Raw genomic sequence first — 10,000 nt, 5'->3', positions numbered from 1 at the left:
GATGATCACAGCTCCGTCGCTGGCTGCTGGGACCATGACTCTGAACCAGCTGGTCCTGTTTCAAACAGCTCAGCATCATCTGCAACCCCCCCCAGGGGAAACTGAGGCACCGAGCAGGGCCGTGGCCACCTGAGTCCCTGGCTTGTTCCCTGTGTTTCCATCTCCTATCCCTGTGCATGCACAGCCTGGCCCCCAAGGAATAGCTGCTTGGTGGGCAGGCTGGTGGGACTGCAAGCAGACAGGAGAGAGGAGGGATAATTGGGGCAGCAGCAGCCTGTCTTGAGCCGCTGAGCACAGCTAATGGGTGAGATGCTGGCAGCAGGCTCAGGCGCGGAGCTCTGCCTGCTCACGGACCGGAGTCCAACAGGGAATTATCCCTGCTCCCTCCTTCCTTTTCTCCCCCGTCCCATGGTTGGGTGAGTGGCTGAAAGGCTGCTTCTGCCCTTGGGGCATGGCCGGAGCAGGAGTCACTTGGAAACGACCCAGGATGCCATGGCTGCGGCAGAGGAGGGAGCCCGAGACCCGCTTGAGCGATCATCTGCGGTCAGGAGGAGGAGGATTCGCTTGTAGTTCTGGTCCAAACCACTTTTAATTGGGTTCAAGAGCCCAGGGCCTGCCTGTGGCCAGGGATGCCAATGTGCTGCACTCAGATCTGCTGTCTGGGGATGGGAGCATCCCTCGGCTCAGGCATAGACACTGGCCAGGCTGCCAAGGGACCAGTGCTGTGAGGCTGCCCTTATCCACCAGCATTCCCTGCCATACGCCTCCCAGTGGGAAGGATGGAGGAGCTCTCATTGGTTCCCAAGGGCAAATCTCCCTTGGGAAGCAAGTGCCTGGGCTGGTGGGAAGCCAGCACCCTCCAAGGCATCCGTTATGGTTCCCTCATGGAATGGCCACATCCTGTGTGAGATATCCTGCAGCCCCCAGGAACAGGAACAGGAACAAACAAGAGGCTCCTTGATGCTGATGGCAGAGGAGGAGCAAGGAGGTGTGGGCAGCAGGGAGGGTCTGGGCAGGGACTCCTGCATCCCTCCCGCCTGTGGTCCAGCTGCCGGGCCTCTGCCTGCAGCCCTGCAGCCAATGGCAACCTCCTGATGGTTTCCATGGCAGCGGGGAAAATTAATGCTGATGGAGTCCCTCAGGAGGGAGAGGAGACCCTGATGGCCCCAGGGCTGATGTGCTCCCACCTCACCTCACCTACCCAGGGGGGAAATCACCCATCACCTCCTGGAGCTCTGCTGCCGAGCCAGCGGCACACTGGGGTGCTGGCCTCAAAGCCTGGGTCATCCCGGACAGCTCCTGGATAATCACCTGAATTCCCCAAACCTCCTGCAGCTCCTCTCAGCCTGATCCTTCCCCATCACCTACCTGGGCTGACTCCAGCCTCCTGCCCAGCCCTGGCACTTGGGTGATGCCAAAAGGGGCTCTGAATGATGCTGAGGTCAGATCTCAGTGACCCCATATCCCATCGTATCCCTGTGCCAGCCCAGCAGGGATTTCTGCAGCAACAGGAGCCCCAGGAACACCCCCACCACGGAGCTTTGCTGCGTGTGGACCTCAAGGGACCTGACCAAGGGATGCTACGGCGGAGGGGATATCCCAGGCTTCCCTCCAGCACCTCCAGTGGGACGTGGGGAACGGGGATCCCTGGATTAACACCGTGCTTCCTCCTTTGGCAGCGTGATAGAAAACCACCACGGCGTGGATGGGGAGGAGTACGAGATGGAGTACCCGGACTCCGGCGAGGGCTGCCTGCTGCAGTGCGACTGCTCGGCCGAGTGCTACCACGAGGACAGCGGCCACCGCGAGTACAGGTCTGGCTGCAGCAAGCAGGGAGCGTGGGGAGCGGGTCCCCATGGGGGGCACAGAGCACAGGGGGGTGGTCCCTGCTCCCCCCCCACCCCAGCCCTGCCTGCTTTGTCCCATAGGCTGAAACGGCACTCGAGCAGCTCCACCTCTCCTCCACCCAAGAAGAAGAAGAAGAAGAAATCCGGTCACCGCCGGAGCCGGTGAGTCCCGCGTTGGCCCCATGCTCCAAGGAGGGCACCTCTCCTCCCACCTCATCCTTTCCATGGGGCAAGGCCGCCCCTCCTTGAGGGGCAATGCACCAGTGATGCAACGCGTGTGTCCACGCACACGCCAGTGCTATGGGGTGCACCTCCAGCCTACCCAACTGCATGCACTGGTGGGGCCTTGCCTGCTCCATGCACAGCACAGGGCAGGATTTGGCTCCTGAGGGGTGTGCCCATCCCCGGTTAGCACTGGCTGCCTGGGCAGGATGCTATCCCTAATGTCCCTTTCTTCTCTGCCTTTCCCACGGCAGCAAAAAGAGGAAACCCGGCTCGGAGCGCAGGTAAGTGCCCACTGGGCTGGGTGGGCTTGGTTCCCCACCAGGCATGGGCTGGCCTTCCCCATCCACTGCCACCCCTCTGAAATCCCACCGGGAATTGGCCTCATCTCCTGCAGGAGGCTGCGGAGCCCACGAGGTGGCAATGGGACTCAGTGGGATTTGGGTGCTTTAGCAGAGCCTTTCTGCCAAAATCCCCTTTCCATCCCCCAAATCCCCCCAGGAAGTAACTCCCTTGTGGTGTTCCTGCATGCTGTGGGTTGTCCAGGGGAAGCGGGGTGGTGGGGAGCTGTGGGATAGGACCCTGGGCCACAGGGAAGGGGAGTCTCTTGCTCCCCCATCAAGGGCACCCACTTCCCCCCCTCCAGCTGCGACAGCTCTTCACCCATCCGCAAGGAAAAGAAAAAGAAGACTGGAAAGAAACACAGACGTGATAGGTAGGATGGACACCATGGCAGGCTGGGGACACCACGGCAGGCTGGGGACATGGGGGCTGGTGGGTGGCTGCCCAGGCCCTGGGGCTGGGGTGGGATGGAGGCATGGACAGGGATGATCCTGATGGCTCTTCATGGGGCCATCACCTCCTCACAGCAGCTATCACCTGCCCCATCCAGCAGCACATCTCAGTGCCACCCCCTGCCCTTGTCCCCATCCCCATGCTCAGTGTGTCGCCTTCACCTCTACTTCCTCTTCATCCTGCAGGTCTGAGTCGGGGTCACGGAAGAAGAGAAGACACAGGTGAGAGTGATGGGAGAGACACTCCACTGCCACCATTCCCATTGGGGATCCCCTGTCCCTGCCCTCCCTCTCTCCCCATCCCCTCTGCCCACAGGGATGGACCCATAAAGCACAGTGGGTATGAGCATGGGATGCTGAACATCCCTCACCCTTGGCCCAGGGCTGCTCTGAGTGGCTGCGTGGTCCTGTACAGCCCTAAATGTCCCCTAGGGGAGAAGGGGTGACACCTAAGGTGACCCCTGGCTGTTGCTGTGCTCTGTGGATGCTCTCTGCCAGCACTGCTATTTTAGGGTGAAAGAAGTAAGAAACAGGCAAAGGAAGCTTTGGCGGGCAGAGGCGCTCAGAGGGGGGAAGGCAAGCAGCAGAGGTGACAACAGCTTGGAGTCTATGGGTGCTGAGCAGAGCTGGTCCCCCCTTCCCACTGCCTCCCCTTTCTGCCCAGCATCACCCATGGTCCCCCCAAAGCCAGCTGCCCCCCCCCCCCCCCCCTTCCCCCATGGTTTGAAGCTTGGTGGACCCAGCTCCAGCTCAGGCAGGTCCCCCCCCATTGCTCCTCCTGCAGCCTCAGTGGCTCCGGGGGTGCTGCCCCCGTTCCCATCTCTGCTTCTTTTGGCTCTTCCCGCAGGTCCCGGAGCCCCAAGAGCAAACGGAAAGAGAAAAACAAAGAGCGCAAGAGGTGAGGGCTGGGGATGGAGGGGCCGGCGCGGTGCGGTGCCCCCCGTGCCCCCTGCCACGGCTCAGCCTGCCCCCGGCCACCCTCTCCGCAGGTCCCGCAGCGAGTCCCCGGCCTGGCGCTCTCACCGGCGCAGCTCCTGCAGCTCCCACAGCGCCTCGCTCTCCTCCGATGGCAGCAGCTCCAAATCCCCCGGCAGGTAGGGGCAGGACCCCCGTCCCCACAGCATCCGTTGTGGGGACCCTCGTGGGGAGGAGGGCAGGGACGTGGGTCCAGAGGTGTCCCAGAGATGGGGACCCTTGAGTGGATGGAGGGGAACAGGATGGCGCTGCAGCATCTCTTGACGGCTTGGAAGCACAGTGCCCAGAGACAGGTTCAGTTTTGAACTGTAGAAAGCACAAACCACCAATTTTTATCCCGTTTCTTGCTCTGGCAAAGCCATCTCAGCCCGGGGGTGGTGCAGTGCTGGGATCAGGGCGAGGGTGATGCCGCAGCTCACGGTGCGGTGCTCAGGGGCAGGGGTGATGCTGCAGCTCACGGTGGGGTTGCTCAGGGGTGATGCTGCAGCTCGGGTGCTCAGGGGCAGGGGTGATGCTGCAGCTCACGGTGCGGTGCTCAGGGGTGATGCTGCAGCTCACGGTGCGGTGCTCAGGGGCAGGGGTGATGCCGCAGCTCACGGTGCGGTGCTCAGGGGCAGGGGTGATGCCGCAGCTCACGGTGCGGTGCTCAGGGGCAGGGGTGATGCTGCAGCTCACGGTGCGGTGCTCAGGGGCAGGGGTGATGCTGCAGCTCACGGTGCGGTGCTCAGGGGCAGGGGTGATGCTGCAGCTCACGGTGCGGTGCTCAGGGGTGATGCTGCAGCTCACGGTGCGGTGCTCAGGGGCAGGGGTGATGCCGCAGCTCACGGTGCGGTGCTCAGGGGCAGGGCTCACGGTGCGGTGTCCCGCAGGCTGAGCCCCAAGCGCCGGCAGGATGGCCCCAAGGGCAGCAGCGCCCGCTCCAGCCGCAGCCCGTCCTCGCCCTCGCCGCAGCGCTCGGCCTCGCCGCACCAGAACGGGCACAAGGGCAGCGCCCAGAACGGCCGGCACAGCCACGGCGCCCCGCTCCCGGAGCCCTCGGATGTACGTAGGCTTTTCTTGGATCACCGTTCGCTTCCCTCCCCTTCTCCTCCCTCCGCAGGACACCCCTACCCCGGCTCTCCTCTCTCCTCCTTCCCTGCTCCCCCCGAGCCCAGCCGGGGCACACGGGGGAGATGTGGGGTGCAGGCTCAATATCTCCCCCCCCCCCCCAAGCACCCATTAACCTGCCACTGGGTGTACGGTCAGCCCATCACCTCGGGGCAGGTATCGGGGCAGCCAGTAGCTCATCCCACCCGCAAAGCCACACATTGCTCTGTGGATGTCACCCCCAGGGGTGATGGATTGGCAGGACAGTGTCACCACCGGGCTCAGCACCTCCCCGGGAATGGATTGAGCCCAGACAGCCCAAAAATGGGTAAAGCTGGAAGATTATCTTTTCCCCACCAGCCTCAATGCTCCCCAGTGCCAGGGTGCCAGCCCCAGCACTCAGCACCTAGTGTGGGCACTGGTGTTGGGGTTTGGAGGGGGTTTTGGTGCTGGGTGCTCTGATTTTTTGAACTCAGGGGGTCCAAGGTGGGTGAATTTGGGCCTCAGTGCCTCCAGCTCTGCCTTGACACCCCGGGGGTCCTGGTGAAGCCTTGGGAGGGGGGGGCTACTCCCACACTGAGTGGAGGAAAGCCCTAACCCAGTGCACCCAGGGCTCCAGTCCCAGTTTAACCAGTGCGAGGAGCCTGCTTTGGCTGGTGGGGAGCTGGAGGCAGCGCTGAGCAAAGGCAGTGTGCTGGGGGAACCCCCTAATGTGGGGCACACAGGTCCCCACTCACCCCAGGCTACTTCATACCCACGGGCAAGGTCCTGCAGAGACATTCCTGCAGGGAAGCACCCTGGAAAACGGTGCCAAGAGCCCCATATTCACCCTCTTTCACCCTCCCCAGCACCCCCAGCAGCACCTCTCGGGGCACCTCTCTGCTTTCTTCTTTCCTATGGTGTGGCTGGGGTGCAAGGGGGATCACCCCATTCTCCCCCAGCATCACCCAGGCTGATGAGCTCCTTGGCTCCCTGGCACCAGCGGGGACTCTTCTCTCTCTTTCTTTCTTTCTCTCTTTCTTTCTTTCTTTCTCTTCTTTTTCTCTCTCTGGTTTCTGGTTTTTAGTTTTAGTTTTTCTTTTTAATCCCATCTGTGTTTTTCTTTAGCCTCCCATTTGACAAAAACCCAAACGGTAATATACACTTCCATTTCTTGCTCAAGCAGAAGCAGGGACGAGGGGGAGGGAAGGGCAATGAAACGTGCTTTTTTTTCCCCCTTCCCCTCCTTGTTTTAGTTTCCTTTCTCATGATTTCTTTTCTTTTCCCTTGTGATGTACAGAAATGCAAACGATATCTCTCTTATCCACTCCCCCCCCCCCCCCCCCGTTGTCGTGTTGTTCTAGAAGTTTTTGCTTTCGTGTGTGTTAATGTGGAGAAGAAACAAACAGACAAAAAAAAGCAGATGTGTTTCCTTAACTATTTACGGCCGCTGAACATCGCATTCCCATTTCCTATACCCGAACCAGGAATTTAAAAGGGAAGGGAACTGAGCAGCTCCACACCGCAGAGGGAGCGGGCTCGCTTTGAGATCAATTTGCCCTTTTCCTCCTTAAATTGGCTGCTGCCCCACGGCCTCAGCTGCACCCTGTTGCCATGGGGCTTCTTCTCCTCCATGGCTGCAGGATGAGGCCATCGGGTGCTGGCTTATCTGCCTCCTCCACCCTGAGCATCCTGCACTTGGGTACCCACATGCTGCATCCCGGCAGGACGGGTGCTGAGCATCCCCATCCCAAAAGCTCTGGATTCAGCCTCCTCCCAGCACCCTCAGAGCTGTCGGGCTCCCCGGGGCTCTGCCTTCCCTTTTAAATCCCTGTTCCCATCTCCATCCATCCCTGCTGCCTTCCCCAGCCTTCCTCCCGGGTCTCTCCTCCTCCTCACCCACACGCACCCTCCGGCCCCTCTTTGTCACCGGTTTTCTTTGGGCCGACACAACCCAACGGTCCCTCGCCGTGTCCCAGCTCCATCCATCGCCTTCCCTGCATGTTATCCGGGACTTGGCCATGTCCTAGAGAGCGAAACGCAGCCGGCTGAGAGCCACCAGCCAGCAAACCCCAGGGGCCGCCCCGCTCCGTGGCCGCAGCCTTTCCTTTGACACAGGAATTAGAGCATCATTTAAACACAGCTTCACCAAAGCACTTTGAAAGCTAACTTTGCAAGCTCTAAGCCAAGCAGGCGGGGTTAGCCGAGGGGTCTGGATCGCCGTACTAAAGAGTCCTTGTCTTTTTCCCATTCTGCCCTCCAAATGTGGAGATTATTGTTTTCTTTTTTTTATGATCGCATTCCCGTCCCTGCCAATGGCAAAGGTAGGTATTTCGTCCACCTCTGCACGTTCACTTCTGCAGATGAGCCTGTTGAAAAGCACCGTAGCTTGATTTAATGTTCTTTTCTCTTTCTTTCTGACTTTCTTTCTCTTTCTTTCTCGCCTTCTTTCTCTGTCTCTCTTTCATTTTGTCTCCTTGTTGGTGGCTATATATGACTTTGGTTTTTATTTGTATGGTTCCCCCCCAGTTAGCTGCAAAGCCATGCTCTTCTCTTCCGTTCTTTATTTATAAATATCTTTCTTTTTTTTGCCCTGTCCACGTACCATTATTCTCCTTTCTTCCCTCCTTTTCTCTTCCTTGTCTCCTTGTGCTGTCGGTAGAATGCATTTCTGTGTCTTTCAGCCCTCTGAATTTGTGTTCATTTCCATCCAGGGACCGAGCACAGTTGCTCTGTTTGAGTCCCCCCCCTTAAGGGCTGGGTAACGAAGGCATAGGTAATTAGTGAGGAACAGGGGCCAGAACCCATGGGTGGGAGAGGCAGCAGATCCTGGCACAGGGAGTTTTGGGATGAATGGATGGATGGATGGATGGATGGATGGATGGATGGATGGATGGGGCAAGATATGACAAATTTGGGTAATGTGTGGGTTTGGCCCTTCCTCTGGCCATGATGCGAAGAGTAAACCCAACCCAAGGAAATAGAAGGGGTCTGCAGGTCCAGCGCATCACAGTGCCCAAGGGGCAGGGGATGGCATCCCACCCCTGGCTGTCCCATCCCTATATGCCCCCAGTGTGTGTTTTCCCTTTTGGGATGGCTCTTTGCCTATTTGGATTTATTTGGGATGCTTTTACCTTTGATGCTTTCCTGCACGTCTGGGCAGGAGTTCCCTCAGCCCCAGACACAGGGTCTGTGTTGGACCCCCACATCCTGCAGCCCAAGCCCATGGCATGGCCAGCAGTGCCGAAATGGCCCCCTGAGAAAGAGGAAAACCCTGCTCTTCCTCTCCTCTTCTTCCCTGTGAGGGTGCTGAGGCACTGGCACAGGGTGCCCAGAGAAGCTGTGGCTGCCCCATCCCTGGCAGTGTTCAAGGCCAGGTTGGACACAGGGGCTTGGAGCAAGCTGCTCTAGTGGAAGGTGTCCCTGCCTGTGGCAGGGGTTGGAACTGGATGAGCTTTGAGGTCCCTTCCAGCCCAAACCAGGCTGGGTTCCTACAGTCCATCTTCTCTGCTTTCATTTTTCTCTGCCCATATATGAGGCTGAGCATGGGTTCAGCTGAACACCCCCTTTCAGGGCTGCTGTATCTGTGTCCCCAAGTGCTTGTAGGGTGGTTTGTGCAATGGGCAGGACTGGCCTGGACCTATTGCAGCACCAACACCTTTTTGACAGAAAAATACCCCAAATTCCCCCATTTTGGCCCCATCTTGCTGGCCTGCAGCTGGAGGGGTTGGCTTATCCATGGAGACAAGGAGGTGATGGGGGACATGCCACTGGTGGAGTGGGATGCTCAGAGATGCGGTGGCCTCGTGTCCCTTTTGCATCATCTGCATGGTGGTCCCCAGGGTCACACTTTCTTTTTGGGGAGAAAAGTGGCATTTCTCAGGCTTAAACAGGGGAGATTCAGGATGGATATAAGGAAGTTCCTCCTGTGAGGGTGCTGAGGCGCTGGCACAGGGTGCCCAGAGAAGCTGTGGCTGCCCCATCCCTGGCAGTGTTCAAGGCCAGGTTGGACACAGGGGCTTGGAGCAAGCTGCTCTAGTGGAAGGTGTCCCTGCCTGTGGCAGGGTTTGGAGCTGGATGAGCTTTAAGGTCCCTTCCAACCAAAACCAGGCTGGGATTCTATGATGTAGGATACAGAGGGGTGGGCAGGAAGAGCCTTACCATTGAGGAATAACCAACTGGGTGTGTTTGGGGTGGAGAATCGGGGTGACTGGCTCCTGCCTCAACCCCTGGACCCCATTAGATCCCCTCAGCTGGGCTCAGCACCGCTCCACGCAGGATTCACCCATCCAGGGATGCTCAGGGTCCCAGCGCTGGGCTGTGGGCAGAGTTAGGAGACCCCCAAGCCCCCCTGAGCCAGGCTTGGTCAGAGCCAGTGATGCAGGAACCGCTTCCATGGTCCATGATTGCAAAGGTGGGGAATAAAACCCAGGCAGCGGCTGCAGCTTGGAGGAGCTCAGACACTTGTGTGCTGGACCCCAAGGGCTGGGTAACCCACCCCAGCTCTCAGTGCTAGGCTGGCATGGGGCCTCAGCAGTGACCCCCTAGGAGAAGTGAGTCGGTTTGTTTTATTTCTCCTCTCTCTGTCTCTGTCTCTCCTCCTTCTCTCGCTCTTTTCTTTCTCTCTTGCATTTTTGTGAATCTAATGATGCACTTATATTGCCCCGCTTTTCCCTTCTCTTCATACCTTACCTACTAAAGGAGGAAATGCCACTTTTTTGGTAAGTGGATGTTAACCAAGAGGGACTTTAAAAAAAAAAAAAGCATATAATGGAAAAAAAAAAATAAAGGAAGCAGAAAGCAAAGTCTGTGTTGAGTGCTGAGGAGGACTTAGCAGTTCCCTGCAGAGTCACAGCTAACAGCTCAATGCGTGTCCCAGGAAGAGCTCAGAGACATTCGTTTAATCTCAGTGACGAGGACATTTGTGCAGTTTTGCTTTGGTTTGGTTTCTGTTCTGGTTTCCTTTTGGTTCTGTTTCAGTTCATTTGGATGTTTTTTTTTTTTGGTTTTTATTGGTTGTTTTTTTTTCCTTCTTTCTTGGTTTACTTTTGGTTTCTTTTGGCCTTCTTCCCCCTGTCCCCCTGCCCCTGCCTTGCC

At 58.2% G+C, this 10,000-nt stretch overlaps 1 protein-coding gene across 2 annotated transcripts in view; it reads left to right on the top strand.

Annotated features, from left to right (window-relative positions):
• The window catches only part of SRRM3 (serine/arginine repetitive matrix 3), a 30,176-nt gene that overhangs the window by 14,040 nt on the left and 6,136 nt on the right, over nt 1–10,000 (top strand). For both annotated transcript variants that reach the window (XM_061470448.1, XM_061470449.1), the window contains exons 4-11: nt 1,680–1,814; nt 1,929–2,009; nt 2,324–2,353; nt 2,716–2,784; nt 3,050–3,085; nt 3,711–3,761; nt 3,853–3,957; nt 4,708–4,879. In XM_061470448.1, coding sequence (XP_061326432.1) covers nt 1,680–1,814; nt 1,929–2,009; nt 2,324–2,353; nt 2,716–2,784; nt 3,050–3,085; nt 3,711–3,761; nt 3,853–3,957; nt 4,708–4,879 — 679 coding nt within the window. The remainder of the gene's footprint in view (nt 1–1,679; nt 1,815–1,928; nt 2,010–2,323; nt 2,354–2,715; nt 2,785–3,049; nt 3,086–3,710; nt 3,762–3,852; nt 3,958–4,707; nt 4,880–10,000) is intronic.

Source organism: Pezoporus flaviventris, unplaced genomic scaffold (assembly GCF_033815535.1).
Source record: "Pezoporus flaviventris isolate CSIRO_AGI_PZ_B2104156 unplaced genomic scaffold, CSIRO_AGI_Pfla_v1 ptg000063l, whole genome shotgun sequence".
Lineage (NCBI taxonomy): Eukaryota > Metazoa > Chordata > Aves > Psittaciformes > Psittacidae > Pezoporus > Pezoporus flaviventris.
This window is presented reverse-complemented; position numbering and strand designations above follow the sequence as displayed.